Source organism: Oryctolagus cuniculus, chromosome 15 (assembly GCF_964237555.1).
Source record: "Oryctolagus cuniculus chromosome 15, mOryCun1.1, whole genome shotgun sequence".
NCBI classification, from domain to species: domain Eukaryota; kingdom Metazoa; phylum Chordata; class Mammalia; order Lagomorpha; family Leporidae; genus Oryctolagus; species Oryctolagus cuniculus.
The window spans coordinates 46,753,325-46,776,800 of record NC_091446.1 but is presented as its reverse complement, the minus strand read 5'-3'; the positions used below and the strand labels follow the sequence as shown (position 1 = coordinate 46,776,800).

Sequence of the window (23,476 nt, the reverse complement as noted above, 5' to 3'; positions counted from 1 at the left end):
GTGACAAAAATCAAAGCTAATAATTCCTTGTGATTTTCAGTATTCATTGGATGAAATAATTAATAAAGACCGGGGGACAAGTTGATGGCTATTGCCTTAATTCCAGTATTAAAATTACATGATAAGCAATGGGAATGGAGAAAATGAAAATATTTATGTGTCATTCAGATAGAAGACTTGACAGCAAATTGGGCACAAGGTCAGAGACAGAATAAGGGTACGCCTAAAAATGAATCATGTATTACTGGCTGGGAGGAGAAATGTAGTTGAAAGAGTTGATAGAAATGATCTAGATAGATAACAAAACTATTTTAAAGAGAAAATAATGACATCGATTTGAAGACAATTTAAATCTGAAATGACTTAGAAACATCTAAGTGTAGCTATCTGTAAAATGATAAAGGTAGAAGGATTTCTATCCATCTGCCTTCTCTTTCTCAGCCCTGGCAGGAAGCTTATCTCATTCCAGGAGTTACAGAGTCAACATACCAAGAAGTCTATGTTATCTAACTCTGAGAGGAGGCTGGAAGTAAATGGCAAGTTGAAGCCAAGGTCTCCTTTGCACAAATTAAAGCACTGTGAGGACCTGAGGTAGATATTAGGCACCCCTGACTGCTTTGATCTAATGCCAGGATGATTTGGCTGCACTTCAAGCACTGGGGATGGATTAGCCAGAAAATATCAGGCTATGAACTTAGGAAAGAAATGTGGACATACTCCCAGGAGTGACCCAAATAGAAGGTTAAGCTGTGAGAGTCTACGCATTTTCCAAGATAGAATATATCATCAGATAAGAGAAAAAATGAAACATAACAAAAGATTTAGGGGATAAATCAGAGTTAAGAATGAAAAGAGCCAGGGGTTGGAAAGGCCAAGAAGGTAGGAGAGAATCTTCTAGTGCTGTGGTGTAGATGAGGATGGATATTCAGTGAAGTGCACTAAATGAATGGTGGAAGATTTTACCAGAAGTGCAAGAATGAAATCTGAATAATGAGCACGTTTCTGTTGATTGCACACTCATGAGCATCCTTCCTGGTAAATTTGTCTCTGGGCTCTTGATAGTGCTTCCTTGTGCTTTCAATTTTTTGTGTGCCTGAGTGATTTCACAGTATATTTTATATTTATGGGTTACATTTTGTTTTGGCCCAATCAGTTTAATATTTATTATGTTTTATGTGAAAATTACATATGTGCATTATCAATGAAATATATTTAGGGCATCTTAATTATATTTTGTTGAAATATTTATAACAATAACTCATTTCTATTTCTATATATAAACCTATAAAATGATTTATGCCACTCCCTTCATATTCTCACCCACCCAATTTTAGGCTCTTTGTTTTGTTGCAACTCAGCTTATTTTCATGTCTTTACCCTTTTTAAAGATTTATTTATATTGTTTGAAATGCAGAATGACAGAAAGAGCAGGAGATCTATGCACTGGTTCTCTGCTCCAATGGCCACAAAGGAGGAGCTCCTTTGTGGAGCTCCCTGCAGGTCTTTCCCTTGGGTGATAAGGGCCCAAGTACGTGAGCCACCTTCCCCTGTTTTCTGAGGCACATTAGCAGAGCAGGTGGGACTGGACCTGGCACTGTGATCTGGGATGCCAACATCACAAGCAGCAGCTTAACCTACCACGCCATCATCTTGGCGTCACATCTTTTCTTTCTGCAATCGTATACTTTATGATCTTTTCTCCATTTTATTTTGTTTTTTTTTTTTAATTAATAATGATTATATGTACTTATGGGCTACAGTGTGACATTTCAATACATGTATACAGTGTGCACTGATCAAATCAGGGTATTCAACATCTCCCCTTCTTTATATTACTTTATGGTTAGAAACTTGGAACTGCTTTTGTCTGTTTGCTCATAAAATAGATAATAGTTTGGGACCAATGTTATGGTGTGGTGGAGTAAGCCACCACTTGCAAAGCTAGCGTCCCATATCATAGTGCTTATTGAAGTGCGGGATGTTCTCTGACCCATCTTTCTGCTAATGTACCTGGGAAAGTTGCAGATTATGGCTTAGGTGCTTGCCACCCACATGAGAAACCCAGATAAAGCTCCTTGCTTTAGCCTGACCCATCCCTGACTGTTGTGGCCATTTGGAGAGTGAACAAGCAAATGGAAGAGGTATCTCCCTTTCTCCATCTCTGTAACTCTGCCTAACCAATAAATAAATAAAAATAAATGCTGTTTTACATATATATATGTATATATAGTTTGTTATGGAATATAGTCACTCTACTATGTTGAATAACACTAAGAAATTATTCATTTGATCTAACTCTGTTTGATACTTGTTATCCAAACTCCCTTTATTCCTCCATCCATCTAAGCCTCTAGTAATCAATCTGTTAATTGAGTTTTTTACATTCCAGATATGAAAAAGAACATGTAGTATTTTTCCTTCTGTGTCTGACTTATTTCACTTAACATGATATTCTCCAGCTCCATTCAAGTTTTCAAATAACAAGGTTTAATTTGTTTTGAGTGAATAATAATAATTGTATGAATGTTTACCACATTTTATTTATGTACTCATCTGATGATGGATGCCTGGATTTATTCCATATCTTGGCTATTACAACTAATGCTGCAATGAACATGGTGGAGCAGGGGTTTTTTTTGATAAATGATTTCATTTCTTTTGAATGTATGCATACTAATGAGATTGCTGGATCAAATGGCAGCTCTATTTATAGTCTATTTATGTTTTCCCTAGTGGATGTACTAATTTACATTTCTATCAATAGTCTATAATAATTTCCATTCCTTCACATTCTAATCAGTCTCTGATACTTTGATGGTAGCCATTCTAATAGGGGTGAGGTGATATCTCATTATTATTAGCATTTGAATTTTCCTAGCTGCATATGTGAAACTTTCTTTTGCTTAAGCATAAAAAAGATGACAGGCTATTAAAGTCTTGGATCAAAACTTCTATTCTGTTGGATTTGATTTGTTTATATTATGTTGAGAAATTTTACATCAGAGATATAGTTCTGTAATTTTTTGTGTGTTCATCTGTAGTTTTGACAACTGGAGTATTTCCCTTAGCTTGATCTTTTGAGGATTACTGTATGTTGTTCAGATGGCACGTTTCATTGTTTTTGAGGCTGAGTAGTATTCCATTGTACATTTATGATACACTTGCTTTACTCATCAATGAACTTGTAGATTGCTTTTCCCATTGTGCACATTGTGAATAATGCTGCAATGTGCAAACAGCTATCTCTTCAAGGTCCTGATTCCATACCTTATGAATATATCCTTAAAAGTAGCATTGCTGGATTGTATAGAGGTTCTATTTTCAATGTGTTGAGATGAAACTCTGTATAATTTCCTATCGTGGCAGTGCTATTTCGTACTCCTACCAGTAGCGTGCAGGTATAGTATCACATTCTTTACATCCTCACTAGCTCTTGTTTCTCCTGTTTACTTGATAATAACCATCATGATGGGTGTGAAGTGATACTTCAACGTGATTTTTCTTTTTCATTTCTTTGTTATTACTAATGAGTAATATGTTTTCATATACTTGTTGAACATATGTTTTTCTTGAGGAAATGTCCATTCAAACTGTGTCAATTTTTAATGAGGTTATTTGGGAATTGTACTATTACTCAAGAAATCTATTATACAGTACTATGCTAATAATTAATTGTAATAGAGTATACACTTAGAATTATGTTCAGAGGGTAGCTCACATGTTAAATGTTCTTACCATATACAACATAAACACACATATACATGTACACACACATACAAATTATGTTCACTTTTTAAAGTTGTTGAGAGGATTAAATGATTTTATTTTTGTGAAGCAGTAGATGCTTGCCACGTAACAGATTCTCACAAAATATTAACTATCATTGTTTCTATGTTTATTCTTTTTTCATTTATCATGTCTCTGAGATATGCTTCTATTGAGATCCTTTACTTTATCTTTGTCCTTTTTTGTTTCCATTTGTTAAAGTTTATAAAAGCCAGTGACCTACTAACCTGCATGTAGGTTTGGGGAGTGTTAGGTACAGGGGCATGAGGAGGTACATGGGCTGCTGAATCAGTCCAAAGACATTTTTTCTCTACATATCTCTTCTGCTTCTTTAGTGTGTTTGAAATATAGTAGAGCTGAGTTTCTGTATTTGGGCTCCTATTTGAAAAGAGAATTGTTGGAATCGCTGTAGCTATTCAATGCAACTACTTTGGTTTCAAACCTGACTCCTCCGCCAATTGTTATAATACAGAACCTTTCCCCTCCAATGCCTTGCCATTACCAAGCTGATTTTGCCACAAAGAATCCCAAATATTATGCCAAATATTATGGCCATTATCTGTATAGTGGACACTAACTCATTAAAGGGCTTTCCATACAGCTATGACTAGTGTGAATTATCCTGTCAACTTCTAGCCTAGGAGTGTTTCATAAACACACAGCAACAAGAACGCAGTGCATGAACCTGGCACTCAGTGAAAATGAAGAGACTAAGAAAGTGATCTCATCCATGTTGCTTTGTTGGAAATGCACCTAACAGCATCGATCTTGCTTGCCTACTAAAATACCACTTAGTAAACTACACCAAATTGTTACTGGCTCATGATAATGGAGCTTGTTATTTTTGTTAATGGATCTGTGAGAACACTGTGAGTTGCCTGCCCTTGGTTTAGGACTAGAGATTGGATTTATATTTATTCCACAAGTCTCTCCCTTCAGGAACCCCAGACTACTAACCAGGACTGCTTTTCACCTGACAAAGTACAGAGTCATAAGAAAACATACTCTACCACCTGATCATGTGTAGACTTTTCCTGTGTCCCAGTGCGTCCCATTCCATTGAGCAAAACAAGTTATTTGGCCTAGCTTCAAATTAATGGGACAAGATGTGGTGGGAAGGAGCGTAGAGATTTGCTGAAGAGTAACACAATGTACCCTAACAAATTCGTGATAATGATTCCCTTTGGTATAAAAGGGATACAGGAGAGAGGTATGAGAATACCAGGATGTAAAAATGTGAGGAATTTCATAAGCCTTGTAGAACCATTGATTCTAATGTCCCATATACTATGGATTAATTTTTATCTTAAACCTCTGTTCCTGAGATCCAAACAAAATAAAAATGTCAATATTTATTACATGCATAGCATCCAATATTATTTAAGATGTATTTGTTGTGCAACAATAATTTAAGAAATGAGGATTAAAAGTATCGTATTTCCTAGTCTCTTAATTTCAAATGTTAGATTTAAAAAAAAATAGAAAAAAATTCATTCAAATAAATAGAAATGCCAACCTGTAAGAATCACTTTGGAAGAAATGTTTGCAGTGCTGAAAACCAGGTAAGAGGGAGCCTGGTTTTATCTATCAGGTCAACAAGGTTCTGGTTGGGAGGATGCTGAGCTAAGATCTGAAGTTTCTCACAAGGCAAAGTGGCCTGATAGAACAATGAAGCCCATAAGGAGGAGACAGAAGAAGCAGTTTGAACAGCCAAAGGGAATAAGCATGGGGATGCAGCTGCATTTGGCATATTGTTTTCATTTCCTTTAGTTATGCACCCAGTATTACGGTTGATGGATGATGTATGTACACTTTTTCAATGAAACAAATAACAGTAGAGAATGTTCTTGGTGCTTGAGATGTAAACTTGAGTCCCATCCTGGGAATTCTTTGTTTTCACCTGAAAACACTGTGAAGATTTCTTATTTTATCCTAAGAAAAATGAGATCCAGGGATTGGAATACTTATGCAGATACATCCCTATTTTCTTTTGGTTATACGGTTTGTTTTGTGTAAGGGAAGTTTGAATGCATGCACTTTTCATTACAAACCCAGCAAACATATCCGAATGAAAAAACGTCAACAAATTTGAATTTGTTATTTGATGTCTTTCAGGGTTGAATTATGCTTACCTTTGAAAAACACAATTCCCGAGAAACTTAGTAGTAAGTAATTTAAAGCAAATATTTCTTGGGATCTTTATACCTATGTTTTCTTAAAGACTTTTTTTATTTATTTAAAAGGCAAAGTGAGGGATGACAATTGGGAGAGGGGGAGAGAGAGATCAATATCTTCCCTCTGCTAGTTTACTCCCCAAGTGATCACGACACCTGGGGCTTTGCCAAGCTGAAGCCAGGGGTGGGGGGCTCCACTGGGGTCTCTCACGTGGGTCACAGGAACTCTAGTACTTGAGCCATCATCTGTTGCTCTCTGAACATATTGGCAGGGACCTTGATCTGGCTCTAGAGCAGAGTATTTGGGACCCAGAGTAGTTGGTCTGGGATGTGGGTAACCTGAGCAGCAACTTAACATTCTAGGCCACTTCGCCTGCCCCTTTCACTGCTGGGCTCATACATATCTAGAGAAACTGAACTTTATACACAAACCACACCAAGTGATAACTGGCATAAGAAGCTTACCTCCTTTTATTTTAAAGATTTATTTATTTATTTATTTGCAAGTCAGAGTCACACACACACACACACACACACACACAGAGAGAGAGAGAGAGAGAGAGAGAGAGAGAGAGGTGTTCCATACAGTGGTTCACTCCCCAATGGGCCTCAATGGCCAGAGCTGCGCCAATCTGGAGCCAGGAGCCTTTTCCAGGTCTCCCACGTGGGTGCCGGGACCCAAGGACTTGGGTTATCAAGAAGCTTACTTTTAAGAGTGTTGACTCTTTATGTAATCAAATTATGTTAGTTATTCTCGGTGTTAGAAGAGGGGGAGGTGAGGAGAGGAAGCAATTAAAATATGTGGTTGGGGGCGGCATTGTGATCTAGTTGGTAAAACTGCTGCCCGCAGCACTAGCATCTGATTCAGCTCCTTGCTAATGCTCCTAGGAAGAGCAACAGATGATGGCCCAAGTGTCTGGGCCCCTGCCACCAAGGTGGGAGATCAGAATGCAGCTCTTAGCTCCTGATTTTGGCCTGGCTTTGGCCATTGTGGCTGTCTTAGGGAGTGAACCAGCAGATGGCAGATCTTTCTCTTCATCATCTTTCTATATACAGTACTCCAAATCATATTTAGAAATAAGCCTATTATGTTATCAAGCAAATGTTCGTAATTGATTATTTTTTCAATAGATGCCATGGATCATGTCCTTTCTGGGGAACATTACAGTTAACAAACACTCCTAGAGTCTATCAAAATTATTGACTAATGTCACTAATATTAGTATTTGTACTTAACCAGGAAAAATGATTCTGTATAGCAGTTCCTTAACTTCTTTAAACCTCAATTCCATAAATGATTTATTAATTTATTTGAATTAATTCTGTATTCATTGATAATACATATATGCAATTAATATAATCAATTAACTTGTTAAGACTATTTCACTGGATTGTTTGCATAGATATAAAGAAGCATGAAAACAGTTGGCTGATGTGAGGCATATATATCTTAGTGATTCACATCTTTGCTTGCAGGGTGTTGATAAACAAGTTTGGCTTTGCTCCTGGTTTGGCACAGTACTTATTGTACCAGTTGGTCTCTCCTGAGACCAATGCCTAGACTCATGAAGTCATTTTAATTTCACCTATGGCATTGTAACATTAGAGAATGAAAATCCCATGAAAATACCATTCTAACAAGGCCTTTAAAATTCAACAAATTAAAAAAGTAAATGTGTTAATAAAATTCTTAGAAAAATTAGTTAGACTTTGTGTTAAATGCTAAAATTTTGCAGAAAATGGAATTTAAAATAAAATTTTTAATGTGAGTAAATTTTGAAATCTGTGTAGTTCTTCCACATTATACATATCAACTTGGCAATTATCCTTCATATGCATGGATCTCAAAATTTATTTACACCAAAATAAACTTTATCTTCTGGTTCCATTTTCTGCAAACATTTTGAAGTGCCCTCATAAATATCTTTTTTGTCTTATTTTTAAAATTTTATTTAAGGTATATAAATTTCACATATTTTATATATACAGATTCAGGAACATAGTGATACTTTCTACTCTACCCTCCCTCCCACCCGTGCTCCCACCTTCTTCCTCCTCCCTCTACTATTCTCATTCTTATTTTTACTTTTTACAAGGATCTATTTTCAGTTAACTTTATAGGATTAACTTTTGTAGGATTAACCCTAACTAAGTAAAGAGTTTAACAAATAGTATGAAGGAAAAAAAAAAAAAAACACAGTTTCTCAACAGTCAAAACAAGAGCTGTTAAAGATCATTGCATCTCAAAGTTTCAATTTCACTCTTACAGATTACCTTTTAGATATTATATTACTACAGATCAGGGAGAATAGATGGTGTTTGTCTTTTTGGGATTGGCTTATTTCAATATGTTTAATGGTTTCCAGTTGTATCCATTTTGTTATAAACAGGATTTCACTTTTTTTTTTTAACCATGGTATGGTATTCCATTGTGTATATATAAAATAATTTCTATATCCAGTCCTCAGATGGACATCTGGGTTGATTCCACATCTTAGCTATAGTGAATTGAGCTGCTGTAAACATGGGGGTACAGATCACGCTTTCTTTTTATTAATTGCTATTTTAGACATTTGCTTATTATTTTTTGTGGATAGTGTTTTTTATAGAAAACTTTTATTTAATATATATTTCATAGGTACAACTTTTGGATTATAGCGGTTCTTCCCCCCATACCCACCCTCCCTCCCCCAAACCATCCCACCTCCTACTCCCTCTCCCATCCCATTCTTCATTAAGATTCGTTTTCAATTATCTTTATATACAGGAGATCAACTCTATACTAAGCAAAGATTTCAACAGTTTGCACCCAAACAGACACACAAAGTATAAATTACTCTTTAAAGACTAGTTTTACCGTTTATTCTCATAGTTCAAGTCATTAAGGACAGATGTTCTACATGGAGCGCACATGCACAGTGACTCGTGTTGTTGATTTAACAATTGACACAATTTCTTTTCATTTCGGTAAATTCCCAGGAGTGGGATAGCTGGCTCATATGGTAGGTGTATGTTCAGATTCCTGAATTCTCCATACAGTTGGCTACACCATTTTACATTTCCACCAACAATGGATTAGGGTACCTTTTCCCCCACATCCATGCCAGCATTTGTTGTTTGTTGATTTCGATATGAGAGCCATTCTAAATGGGGTGAAGTGAAACCTCATTGTGGTTTTGATTTGCATTTCCCTGATGGCTGGTGATCCTGAACATTTTTTCATTTGTCTGTTGGCCACTTGAATTTCCTCTCTTAAAAATGCCTCTTCAAATCCTTTGTCCATTTCATAACCTGATGGTTTGTTTTGTTGTTCTCGAGTTTCTTGAGTTCTTTATAGATTCTGGATATTAAGCATTTGTCGGTTGCATAGTTTGCAAATATGTTCTCCCATTCAATGCTTGTCTTTTCAATTTGCTAAGCGTCCCATTGAAGAGCAGAGGCTTCTCAGCTTGATATAATCCCATTTGTGAATTTTGGCTTTGATTGTGCTTCTGGAGTCTTTTCAATGAAGTCTTTACCTATGCGAAACTCTTGCAGTTTCCTCAATCCCCAATGTTCTCTAATAATTTAATGGTATCTGGTCATAAATTTAGGTCTTCAATCCATTTTGAGTGGATTTTTATATAAGGTGTAAGGTAGGGGTCATGCTTCATACTTCTGCCTGCAGAGATCCAATTTTCCCAGCATCATTTGTTGAAGAGACTGTCCTTGCTCCAGGGATTGATTTTAGCTCCTTTGTCAAAGATAAATTGGTTGTAGATGTGTGGGTTGATTTCTGGCATTTCTATTCTGTGCCATTGGTCTGCACATCTGTTTTTGCTGCAGTACCAGGCTGTTTTGATTATAACTTCCCTGTAGTATGTCTTGAAACCTGATATTGTGATGCCTCTGGTTTTCTTTTAAGTTATATAAGATTCTTTTTACTATTCAGAGTCTCTTGTGTTTCCATATGAATTTTAGCATCATTTTTTATATCTGAGAAAAATGTCGTTGGTGTTCTGATTGGGGTTGCATTGAATCTGTAAATAGTTTTTGGTCTGGACATTTTGATGATATTGATTTTTCCAATCCATGTACATGATTTTTTTCATTTTTTGTGTCTTCTTCTATTTCTTTACTTAATGTTCTGTAAATTTATTCTCTGAATATCTTTTACTTTATGTCATTTCATGCTGATGTGTTTTACATTTGTCTCCTTGAGTTTAAGATAAAATGTTTTAAATCTCAGTTTATAATTTTCACTTTACCTTGCCATTATAATGCTCAATGATAGAATAAATCCAGCTCCATAGGTTGCAATCAATATAATCTGTATAAATTGAAGTACATTTTGTGATTTATTAGGGTCTTCTCAGTAAGGAATGATGTCTGCTTGACTGAATCCTAAACATGTGCTCTGATCCCAGCACCTTCATTTAATAGCACTACAGCTTTCTCTTTCAAGTAAGTGTCAGGCCCTTGACGATAGAAGCATTTCTGTCTTATCACTGCCTGCCATCTTGAGAGATGAATTTAAATAGCTATGAATTAGAATTTATGAACAGATATTGTTAGGTTGAAAATTGAAAACTTGGCAACACTTACCAATATTCTCAGGGAATTCAGTTTGTAGAGGTTCTGTGGACCACCTCTAAGTAGGTATCATTCTTGCAGTGACCAGAAACACTACTCAGAAATTCCAGTCTTATTTGACACTGAATTAACTTACTGCATAATTAAGACTTTTTAAAAATATTTTATTTATTTTTTTGGTGGTAGAGCTACAGACAGAGAGATGGAGAGACAAAGAGAGAGGTCTTTCTTCCACTGGTTCACCCCCCAAGTATGGGTGCCAGCGCTACAGGCAGAAGATTAACCTACTGCCCCACAGCACCAGCTCCTAACATAATTAACACTTAACATGCTATGGAGTTAAATGTGTATAAGAAAATGTGAACTATATCCTCTTAGAGTATACATCATCAGATGATTCATTTATTAGGCAAGCATCAAATTGATTGTGCCATCCATTTTAAAGGATTATTCTAATGATGGAATGCATTACAAATAATTAAGGAAGTAACAGAAGGACAGAGGCTGGGAAGTAGGAAAGAGAAAGTGCTTTATATCCAGTCTAGAAGAGAAAACAAAGAGTGTCCTTACTGATGAGTGGTATTGAGGGGATTTCAAAAAGCTTATGACCAATGGATTTACAACAAATTTTATTTTGTTGCAAAAAATCAAATTTATAAATAAGTTTTCATAATTTATACTTTCCATAAACTTTTTAAATATCTCTTTTAGTAGGAAATATTTTTCAAAGTATATTTGTTCTCCTGTCTTATACGTGTTTGGTGCTATATTTTTACAAGTTCTATTATCTCTTTTGTGAAGCAACCTTTGCAAATACAAACCACTGAGTGGATCTTTCCTTCCTTTATGTTCTCAAAATAAATGCATAATGCTACCACAAAGGGGAACACGGGTTATACACATTTACAACTCCATGGCACATTGCATGCATAGCCATTCCCATCACAGCTGTAAATGATAAGCCTTAAGCTGTGCATCCAGGAAGCTCAGGACACACAAATACATAATCATTGATGACATTATATATCATCACACACATAGCAAATTATTGACCTCTTAATGACAATCTATAAAAGACAGTAATAACCATTCTGCTCAAATGGAGCTCACAGGTGAGAAATGGAAATCGATCGCAAACCATAAACAAATAAATATGTAGCAAACATGGATATAAGGATGTATACTATACGGAAAACAAAGTAGAGATTGATCAGAGTGATTTATATGTGTTTATACCAGCAAAATAGAGCACATCTGTGTTGCGGAGAAAAACAAATGGGACGACCCCCAAGGTAGAGACGATTGAGTGTTTTATAAGGTCTAGGTGAGTGAATTATTAAGGAACATAAGGAAGGAAGGAATATGAGATGAACTCTTGTCTCCTCCACTTGGCTATAAGTTTTTTTTCATTTTTGTATTCCCTGAACTCAGCTGGAAATGTGTTAGGACATGTGTTAAATGAACTGAGGAATAAGTGAATAAATGTATCTAAACATATAATAAATCCTTCATAAGTTATTCCTGATACTCTAAAACATACAAACAAGTTGATAAATAATAAGTGATGAAAGATTTTTATGGAATTTTCAATTAAGATTATTTTCAATTTGGGACCGGCGCCACGGCTCACTTGGTTAATTCTTCGCCTGCAAATCCGGCATCCCATATAGGCACCGGGTTCTAGTCCTGGTTGCTCCTCTTCCAGTCCAGCTCTCTGCTGTGGCCCAGGAGTGCAGTGGAGGATGGCCCGAGTCCTTGGGCCCCTGCACCCACATGGGAGACCAGGAAGAAGCACCTGGCTCCTGGCTTTGGATTGGCGCAGTTCCGGCCATAGTGGCCATTTGGGGGTGAACCACCGGAAGCAAGACCTTTCTCTCCGTCTCTCTCTCTCACTGTCTATAACTCTACCTGTCAAATAAATTAAATAAAAGATTATTTTCAATTTAAAAACATCTCCTAAGTTATAGCATATATGACATAAATGTGTTACTATTTAGTTCTATGATACTACCTTTGAAACTAAAGTTAGATAAGTATATTTATCTAATGACACACAAAATGTCCTTAGGGATTTGTTCTAGATTGTTAACTTCTACTGTCTTATCCAGGTTTTGAAAATTTTCATCACTCCTTGAATGATTTAGTTTCTACTAATATCATGGCTCTATTTTAAACATTCTATTCAGAAAGTACTTGGATATCCTTCTCAAGGAGAGTGTGTCACTTATTTGAAAATTCCAGGAAAAAAAAAATCAAAGAATGTTTTGGTGAATGGAAGTTGACATTTAAAAGGATTGCTGTACCAGCGCTTCATCAGTCTTAAAAACGTGATTATCTGAAGAAACACTTGCTGCGGTAGCTGCGCTTGGCTCAATTTGTAGAAACAGCTGTCAGGGGCAATCAGGAGGCTTCCGAAGAGCTATGGTGTCACGCTTCTTGCATGTCCTCACTTTCCATGAAAATCTAAAGGTAGAATTCATTGTATTGACCCTTCAGAGGACTCTAAACTTCAGAATAAAAGGGAGCTCCATTTTAGATTCCACTGCCTTTTTAAAAGAGGGAAGAATTCACACAAATTTCCCCCACATTCCTAATTTATTAGTGTTTATGTCTTTGTAAATTCTTTCTACAATGTTTAGGGTTAATGATCTCTTTTCATGGTAGATAGGCAAGTAGAGTAAAATCTCCAGATTGTTTAAATAGCCTCACTTCTATTGTGCTATTTTGTATGTATTATGGGATTTCTTGCTAACTTGCTGTAAATTATGTTGAATCAAAGTCTATCACATAGTATCTTTTGAAATTTGCTATCGTCTGAAATAGCTACAAATATTTTAGCTCATGTTATAAAAATATATATGCCTAGCAAGAGATATTATAATTAAGACAATTGAAGTAAAGAATAGAGCAGATTCTGGTATTAACATAGTAAAATTAGGGGCTGGGTTGTGGTGTAGCAGCTAAAGCTGACACCCAACAACATCATATATGGATGCCAGTTCAAGTCCTGGCTTCTCCACTTCTAATTCAGCTCTCTGCCAGTGATCTAGGAAAGCAGTGCAAGATAGCCCCTGTACTCATGTGGGAGACCCAGATAAAGCTCCTGGCTTTGACCTGTCCTTGCACTGGCACTGGCTATTATGGCCCTCTGGGGATCTGTGGCCATTCTCTCTCCCTCTCTTTCTTTTTGTCTGTGTGTGTGTGTCCCTCTCTCTCTCTCTAACTCTGGCTTATAAGTAAATATTTTAAAAAACAGTAAAATTAATGGGATGTCTAAAGTATTTTTCTTGATTATGATTTAAAATAGTTGTATTCATATGAAGCTAGAGTATGTATGCATTTCTAAACCAATCAATAAGTTAAAAGGATATGAGAGTAAGATAATATATTGGAAAAGAATGCCTCAGGTGTGCAAAAATGTTACAAGTAGCTATCCTGCTAAAGCAAGGCTCATGGGTACAACTCTTGTCTTTACCACTGTGGAGTCATCTTGCCCTAAAGGGAATATACAGCTATGCAGTTGTGCTGCCTCACCACTCAAAACAGAGTGAGGTTTGCTCTCGATAAGCCCTTAGACATGAAACCTTTACCTGAAGAATGCATGCTAAGTGTATTATCATATTTTAAGTTCATCAACAGCAGTTTATGGTTGTAACAAGCAATTGTAGTTCCTGCACTATAGACTGAATGGGTACTGAGGTTAGCAAAAGCTATGGAAAAAAAAAAAAAAACCTGAAAATTTGTTCATGAAATAGCTTGTGCTGTAATTTTGGTCTTTTATTCTTTGCCTCTTCATCTAAAAAGTGACCTGGAGTATGTGCCGCACACTTCCTGGGCAGTGCAAAATTTACTGGGACATCAATTTCTAATGCATCTCGCCTAAGTAATTTTGTGTAATTACATTGTCATGCTGTTCCCCTGTTAAAACTCTATTTGTTGCCTTAAAGATTTGTTGTCAAAAACATTTTTTTAATATTTAAGAACCTGTGTTTTAGAATGAGGCAAGTTTGACTTAATAACATTGATGTTTTCTAGCTAAAGAAATTTCAGGAAATGAGTTAATTCTTAAAATTTTGATTTCAGATTCTGTAAAAATGTGGATGCTATTCACACCAGCTGCTAGATTTTTCCTAAGTATAATTTGATATGTAGAAAAACACTTAAATTGATAGCTAACAATGCTTATTTTCACTATTATTAAAGTACAAGCAAAATTGTCAATGTATACCATTATTAATAGACCTGGTTATTTACAAATGGTGCAAAGTTTCTCGAATAAATGTGCTATGTGTCTCTCTTTTACACTTTTTCAGTAGTTGAACTGAAAACCACTAGGTGAAATTAGTAGTTCATATTAGCATATTATCTCACAACTGACAGTTCCATAATTTCTTGGGATTTTTCCAGTGCTCTGTATTTCCAAAATCTTGAAATACATGAAGACTTTTTAATAGATTGATTTATTTATTTGAAAGGCAGTGTTGCAGAGAGAGAGAGAGAGAGAGAGGTTTTCCATCCACTGGTTCACTCCCCAGATGGCCCCAATGGCCAGAGCTATGTTGATCCAAAGCTAGGAGCCAGGAGCTTTTTCCAGTCTCCCACCTGGGTACAGGTGCCCAAGGACTTGTCTATCTTCTACTGCTTTCCTAGGCCATAGCAGAGAGCTGGATTGGAAGTGGAGCAGCTGGGACAGGAACTGGCACCCATACAAGCAGCAGCTTTACCCGCTACACCAAAGCACTGGCCCTAGTGAAGACTTTAAATACAAATCTTAATGTCTGGGAATACATGACACATGATAATTCATTCACTTATTCATGCATCCAGTCAAACACTGAGTAATACCTCTAAGGGCCAGGTTCCATTCATGGTGTTGTGATAGAGTCGTTTTGTGAAGCTTGTATTCTTTTGGAGGAGACAAATAGAAAACAAATAAACGTATAACACATACCTTATGCTTTCAGGTAGGATTACTGAAGAAAAATAATTTACAAGGGATTGTTATAGAGCCTGGGGAAAAGGAGGATACATTTATTACCTAAAAATCTTGGAGACGAGTGTATCAGGCATAAAGCAAAGACAGTGGAGCACAAAGAAAGACAATGTGTGAAGAAAGAATAAATAAGGGGATGAAGTTAGATAGGTAAGCAAAAATCAGCTATTTTTAGGATATCACAGCCCATAATAAGGAGCTTGACTATTTTTGTGTGTGAATGAAATCCCTGGAGGCTTTTAGCCAAAGTTTACATAGTGGTTTATATTTTAAACAATAACTCCAACAAAAGGGATACAGAGAGTCAATTAAAAGTCCACTGCTAGACATAACTGTCTGACAGAGATGCATTCATTGAGGTATCAACAAGATATGGTGATGATTTGGTTACATGACTCTAGACAAAAAGAGAGGATCCATGCTATCATCCTTAGGGTTTGATTTCAAATTCACTTTGGTAGAAGATGGGGGCATTTCTCTCTAATAGAGGAGGTAAAAATTTGGAAAAGGAAATTAGGACTTTGGCTTTAAATATGGCTAGTTAAAATAGTATGTCTAGTTGACAGTTGTATGAACAAATTTGGACTTTAAGGGTCTAGAAGTTTTGCCATAAATGAAAATTTGGGGAGTTATGAACAAATTCAAAGTATTTAAAAGTATGGGATGGGAAGATGCTCTAGAAGCCTACAGTAAACATGCTAGAGATACCTATGAAAGAGCCATGGCAAACTCTTACATTTGATAGCCAAGATGACTGGGAGAAAGCAAACGGTCTGAGATACAGCAGCCAGCAAGGTAGAAGAGTGGAAAAAAGTTAAATAAAGAATATACTCTGGTAGATGGGGTTTTGTGTAATGTCTGAAAGAATTGCACTTACAGATATTAATCAGGAAATTATACCAGCCATAGAGACTAGCATATTTATCCTGTAGCCCAACTGTGATTCAGGAGCCAACATGAACAAAAAATTCTGTTCAAGGACTGTCCTAAAGAAGATTAGTGCAAATAACAATGTTCTCCTAGCCATCATAGCATCCAAGTATCACTAAGTATGACAATTGCTGGCCCATGGAATAATATTCTTGTTGTTTCTATATCAAAATAATACAAAATCAAAAGCTGTTTTTATATTAGTATTTTCTGTAAAGGATTTAGTGGTATAATATCTGTGTCTGTAATGAGCATCTACTGCATTCTAGTTCTGTGTCTGAGTTGTTTGCTTGACTTCTAGGCATCAAGAAACTTAAAAGCCCTAAGCACTGAAAAGATTATGTGACTTACCTCATTGTCACCCTGTAGAATTCAAAATTTAACCAACTTAAACCTCAGTGTGTATGGGGAGGGGGGGTCCTGGTAGATAAGATGCCAGTGAGAACATTTGTATCCCATAGGAACTAACTTTACTATCTGGCTCTAACGTGACTCCAACTTGGTGCTAATGCAGACAGACCCTGGAAGGCAGTGGTCAGGGCTCAGGTAATTGGGCTGCAGTCTCAATTAGAGGCTATTGAAGGCATTTGCATAATGAGTGAGAAGATGGGAATGGAGTGTTCTGCCTCTTTTTCTCTCTCCTCATACAAATGAGTTTTAAATATAAGTAAATGACCTGATATAAGTGAGAAGCTCCAACAACATATGGAGAAGCTTCATTATATTCACATTGATACTTTAAAAATCATTCAATATTACTTTTTCTCTTTTAAAATAAATGTTTTTTTTTTGGTTTATTCTCCATCTCTTCAAGTTCATTGGAAATACAAAAGGTGAAAGAGTACACATGTACATATTTAGTATGATTCTTGCAAAACCCAACAGTCAACAAGTGTTAGCTGTCATTATTTTACTATTATTATCATCTCTATTCTAAAGAGTTGTTGTGATGAGTAATGTAAGTGATTTAGTGTGATAATTGCCACACAATAGAGGGTAAATAATTTTCATTTCCTTCTCTTCCATACTCGTTCCTAGATTTTGTCATAATCACCCACACTATCATTTTCTGTATGTCACATATTTCAAATAAGTGTGATATTAAAAGAAAAAAATCTTATGACTGTTTCAGAAGATAAAATATTAAGGAGACACTGGGTGTTTGGGGAAGCAGCTGCAATTCATATAATTAAAGTAAAAGAGAAGTCACCCAAGGCAACTGTTAAATTTTTCGCTCTCATAAATCATTTAAAAATAACCTGTAGTCACTTCATTGGTTCAGATTGAGTTATACTGAAGAAATATACTGCTACATTTCAACCCTGAAATTGTGAAATCTTGAAATATGCTTCTTTGCTTCTAAAAAGCCATTCATTTAAAAAATCCTTGTTACATTATCACTACATTTTGTTTTCATTTTGTGACAGTAAATTAATTTATTTTTAGGGGTTACCTGCAAGTCGAGTGAGGTATAGAGTAGATGACGTCCAGTTCCCTTACCCAGCTAGTATTTTTGATGTGGAAGAAAATTCTGGAAGAGTAATAACTCGAGTCAATCTTAACGAGGAACCAACCACAATTTTTAAGGTCAGTGTGCCATTTACTTTATGTTGTATATTTGATTTGATGTTTCAATATTTATAGAGTTTGACATAACAGGTAATAGTGTTTCCTTTTACTTTTTTTTTTGCCTTTTTGGCTTTTTTAATATTAAAATGGTTTTCTTTGGTGAAGCGACATTAAACTAAAAGATAAAATGATATAACATATTGGTGATAACTAGAATTTACTATTTTTACCTCTATGATAACATGCCTTACAAGTATTAAGTATAAAACTAATGTTTTAAAACAATTTAATCAATTAACGCTGATTTTTAAACTCAGTAACATTTCCCATGGCAATAAATAATATTGATATTATTTTATTCACTCCATGATGCTCTACAGGATGAGTGCATGATATGTTTTCCTTTTTTTAAAAAAAAAATTTATTTATTTATTTGAAAGAGTTACACAAAGAGAGAGGTGAGGCACAAAGAGAGAGAAAGAGAGAGGTCTTCCATACACTGGTTCATTCCCCAATTGGCCGCAATGGCTGGAGCTGTGCCGATCCGAATCCAGGAGCCAGGAGCTTCTTCCGAGTCTCCCACGTGGGTGCAGGGACCCAAGGACTTGGGCCATCTTCTACTGCTTTCCCAGGCCATAGCAGAGAGCTGGATTGGAAGTGGAGAAGCCAGGTCTTGAACTGGTGCCCATATAGGATGCTGGCGCTTCAGGCCAGGGCTTTAACCTGCTGTACCACAGCACTGGACACACATTTTCCTTTTAATCTAATAACTTGTTCTTGGTGTTGTGTCTGGATTTTTTTTTTTTTTTACTATCAGCTCTGTATTCTGAAACAGCTTGTATGAGTATCACCTGCCATTTCCTGATTTTTCCCCCCTTAAGTACCAGAAACAGAAGCTACTGAATCAAGTCTATATCAAGTCTGTGCTTCTAGAAAATTTGTGGAAAAAATTAATCCTATGGCAGATTCTCAATCATACTCCAGAAGAGTACCCATTTTCCAAATAAGCACTGCATCTTATTATTTTCAGTCATTGTTTATCTTCTGTATCCAAAATATATAAAATATCTACAACTATGTGATGTATGTGAAGATTCACTGCAGTTGTCAGTGGAAGAGACTATGGGATCTATTTGGGTTTTCACTTTTTTCCAAATTGTCTTAAAAATGCACATGTCAAAAATATTGAGGATTAGTATTATCTTAGCTAATCCATTTCATTAAATGTTTGAACACTTCCATTTTTTGCAATTATTTTCAGTTATTTTTGCACTGTGAATAAAGCCTTTATTCTACACTAGGGAAATATCTTTGTCACTTAACCTTGTGATAATCAATGAGCACCATGTCTCACTTGATTTTATCACTGTTTAAAATAATCATTCTGCTTGTAAATTAGTATAATCCCAAAGGTAAATGTGACTCTCAGAATAATCCTTGCTAATGGTCTTTCATGATCTAGGTTAAATTATTGTAAATTCTGGACCTGAAGCTTCAAAAATATTGTACATTCTGGAGAAACAAATAGTTTTAAAACATTAATATGCCTTAAAATACGCATTGGAATTATTGGTGTAGTTTTGGTTGTTAAATAAAATGATCAATTATAAAATATATTGTCATAAAAATAATATACAAGTATCACATCTTAAGACTAAAGATTTTATTGTTTTCATTTTATGTAAAATTTCTATTATACCATATTACATAGGTTTTATATAATTTAATTGTTTTTTAAAAAATGTATGCCAAAGTGTGTTAAACTATAACATTTCCAATTTTATCCTCCAGAGTCAAGTATTTCCCCCTTATAATCTTGCAAACAATTAATTCACAGGAAAAATTAATTTTCTTTTATAAGCAAGCTAATTAGCTTTTTGCTATTGATGTGACTGAATTTAACACTTTTTAAATAAGTGTGCTGATGCTGTAAAGCAGATGCTTCTACTGTAGGCACCAGTGGAATTAGAAAACTTTTTAATTGGAGTGATGTAGTATCATACATCTCTCTTACTGGAAGGTTTTTTAAGCCATAGAATTGGTAACTTCCTTAAACTTTCACACATTACAAATGAAAATCGCAAGAACTACAAGGCTGGATTATTGTGAAGATTAATGAGGATGCAGCCTTTGCTAACACAAAGTCTGCTGCTTGGGAGGCAGTGAGGGGATGAGTATTGTTCCCCTTTCTAATGAAGAACATATGTATAAAAATGATGCTTCTGTTTTCTTCTTGCTTATGCTTTTAACATGAATTTCCATTACTTTTTAAGTTGGTGGTTGTCGCATTTGATGATGGTGAGCCTGTGATGTCCAGCAGTGCCACAGTGAAAATTCTTGTCTTACATCCTGGGGAGATCCCACGCTTCACACAAGAGGAATATAGGTATTAAATCCCATCTGATTTTCAATACATCAAGTAGTTATTGTGTGTATATATTTTTTTCTTTTAGGGAGTGCTCAAAATTAATGTAATATGAATCTATCAATTAACTGAGCATCCAAATTCTAGCTTAAGTTTCAAATATACTGTCATGTTTAATTCAACATTTAATACAGTTAAAATGATAATTTATTATAAAATAGTTTTATTAATGATTTGTTATTGGGTCTTTTAATATTCTATCAAGCTTTGGAAAATACACATTATATTTTGGGTTTATATTTTAACTAAAGAATGATCTCAGTGACAAGAAGGAGACTCTTAGCTTCTCTTTACTTGCTCGATAGAGTATATGAGGGTATTCTTGGAAAATGGAGTAAAAAATATATTTGTTTTGGTACATAAGATTTTGAAATTCATGCATTCATTTCTTAAATATTTTCCATAAGTTTTTTGAGGTTCCTCTTCAATGCATTAGTTTCATTTTTTTTGTTCCTAAATAAAATTATCTTTCAATTATGTTTTCCATGAACTCTGGAAGTACCATTGTGTCATCCAGTTTTTGTCTCTAGCCACCAATTGCATTTTGTATCTATTAATGTAAATATTTGTAGATATCACTAGGTATGTAATATAATATTTGTAGATATTACTATATAATATAGATATTTTAATGTAGATATTAATAGATATTTTTGTATTAATGTAGCTATATAGGTCAATCATTCTATTAATAGATAACAGACTAACACTGTGGTACAAATATTTAGCTATATATATTAAAAATATACATATACGTACATATATTTACATAACTATTTATATATGTACATATAGATACTGATAAGGTTTTAGTCACCCAGTCAGCTCAGATGACCATAAAAAAATGTGTGGCTTAAACAACAGAAATTTATTTTCTCACTCTTCTGTGAATTGACCATCCAAGGTCTATGATCACCAGGCCAGCATGGTCAACTTCAGACTCTTTTCCTGTCTTACAGACAGCTGCCTTCCCACTGTATCTTTCCATGGCAGAGGGAAAGCAAGTATGCAGCATGTCTTCTTGCAATGACACATGCCCTGTTGACATCTCCACCCTCATTACATTGATAAACCAAATTACCTGCCAAAGACCTCATCTCCAAATATCAATCAATTGGGAACAATTAGGGCAAAAAACTAATTAGAGTCAAAGGGATCACACAAACAAGACTAGTGTCTGCTAATACTAACTGATAGAATCAAAAAGGGAGAGAACAATCCATCATGGGAAGTGGGATACACAGCACTCATAGAATGGCAGATGTCCTAAGTAGCACTCTGGCCTCAGAATCAGCCCTTAAGTATTCTGCTTTTAAAAAATTTCCCTGAATGTGTGCCCTGTGATGTTTCCAAATGGCAACATGGGGGTGGTGGAGGTACAGATTCAACTGTGAAACCCATGGCCCGCACCCCTGTACTTGGTATGAGTCTCAACTACTCAGCTTCCAATCCAGTTTCCTGCCAAGGCACACCCTGGGAGGCAGCAGGTGATTTCTCAAATACTTGGATCTTTGCCACCCACCTGGTAGACCTGAATAGAGTTCCAGACTCCTAGCTGTAGTCTGGCCCAGACATAGCCATTTTAGTCATTTGAGGAGTGAACCAGCAGTTGGAAGATTGGAAGATATTTTCCCAGCGTCCTCCCAAAGTAAATAAAAATTAAAAAAAAAAAAAAAGATCGAACTGTATCTGAACTAACTTGATATGTTTCTCACTAACTTATCTAGATCATTTAGGCTCTGTTTGAGGTGGATCCAAAAACTCCTCACAGTTTCAGCTCAGCTGAATACCCACCTTTTTTTCTTAAAAATCCTGACCCCAACTGTACTCATTCTTGGATGCCAAAAGAGAAGTTAAAAAAAAAAAAAATTGAAGAGTCGGTAATATTTTTCCCATGAATGAACTCCGTGTGTGGTGTACTGTTTCTCTGGGCTCATTTGGAGCTCATTTCTGTATTAATAAAAATACGCCTGCAGACTTCTCAAAGTATCTCTTTGCTCATTATCTCTTTTAGTTAAAATATTGTGGCATTGAGGCCAAGGTCACAGGTTCAGTCATGGCATTGCTCATTTGGGTGTCTTTTAAGTGCTCTTGTTTAATGCCACCTTTAAAAAATACAAATGTTTTGTTGAATGAATAATTTACATCTCATACCATCTCTGCATAAAACTACTAACTACAAATGAATCTATTAATAAAGTTGTTAACAGAGAGAACAAAACACTAGCTAATTACTTGGTGCTGAAATTATCAGCAGTCATAGGAGAACATGTGAGAAAATTTTGACCTTCCAGACTTTTTTAACAGTTGCAAAATTGCCCTTGGTTATTGTAGTTCTTTGTTACTCTACTTATAAAGGCAAGGTAATCCGTTTTGCCTCCTACTGTTCATAGCTAGTATTCTATCTAAGAATCAATATCATTTTCATCACAGATTAAGTCTAATTGAGCATTGAAAAGGATCCTTTCATTGTCTGTGGGACACCCAGAAAACCTGAATAATAAAGATAAGGCTGCCAGAATTTAGCTTAGCCATTAAAATTCCCCTATCCACATTGGGATGCTTGGGTTTGAATGAAGCTCTGGTTCCTGGTTCTAGCTTCTTGTTACTGTAGAAACTGGGAGACAGCAAGTAAGGCTGGAATAGTTAGCTCCCTGCTGCTCACATAGAAGACCCAGAATGAGTTCCACACCATGATTTTAGCCTGGCCCAGGCACAGCCCCAGCTATTGGTGATTTTTTGAGAATGAACTGTCGATAAAGCTCTCTTTCTTTTTGTCTGCCTAGCAAAAAACAATAAAGTATCATAACAAATATGTATAGAATACTCTACTTCTTTAGTAAATGCAAAAAATGAATTAAAATATTGATATAGGCTTAAATTTGAATCATAACATCAAATAAACTATAGAAGACTTCATACTGATGCTTATCTTCATTTAATTCTCCATTCTTTGGAGTATTTGGAGGGTATACATGGCAGTGTGTCTAGATGCCTACAAAATCCTTTCCTCTTTCTCATGGTCAT

The 23,476-nt window shown here is 35.6% G+C and overlaps 1 protein-coding gene across 1 annotated transcript in view; it reads left to right on the top strand.

Annotated features, from left to right (window-relative positions):
* LOC100356485 (protocadherin-15) overlaps positions 1–23,476 on the top strand; it is a 1,660,811-nt gene that overhangs the window by 1,471,817 nt on the left and 165,518 nt on the right. The window contains 2 exon segments of the mRNA XM_070057681.1: positions 17,902–18,042; positions 20,298–20,410. Of these exon segments, the coding sequence (XP_069913782.1) occupies positions 17,902–18,042; positions 20,298–20,410 (254 nt within the window).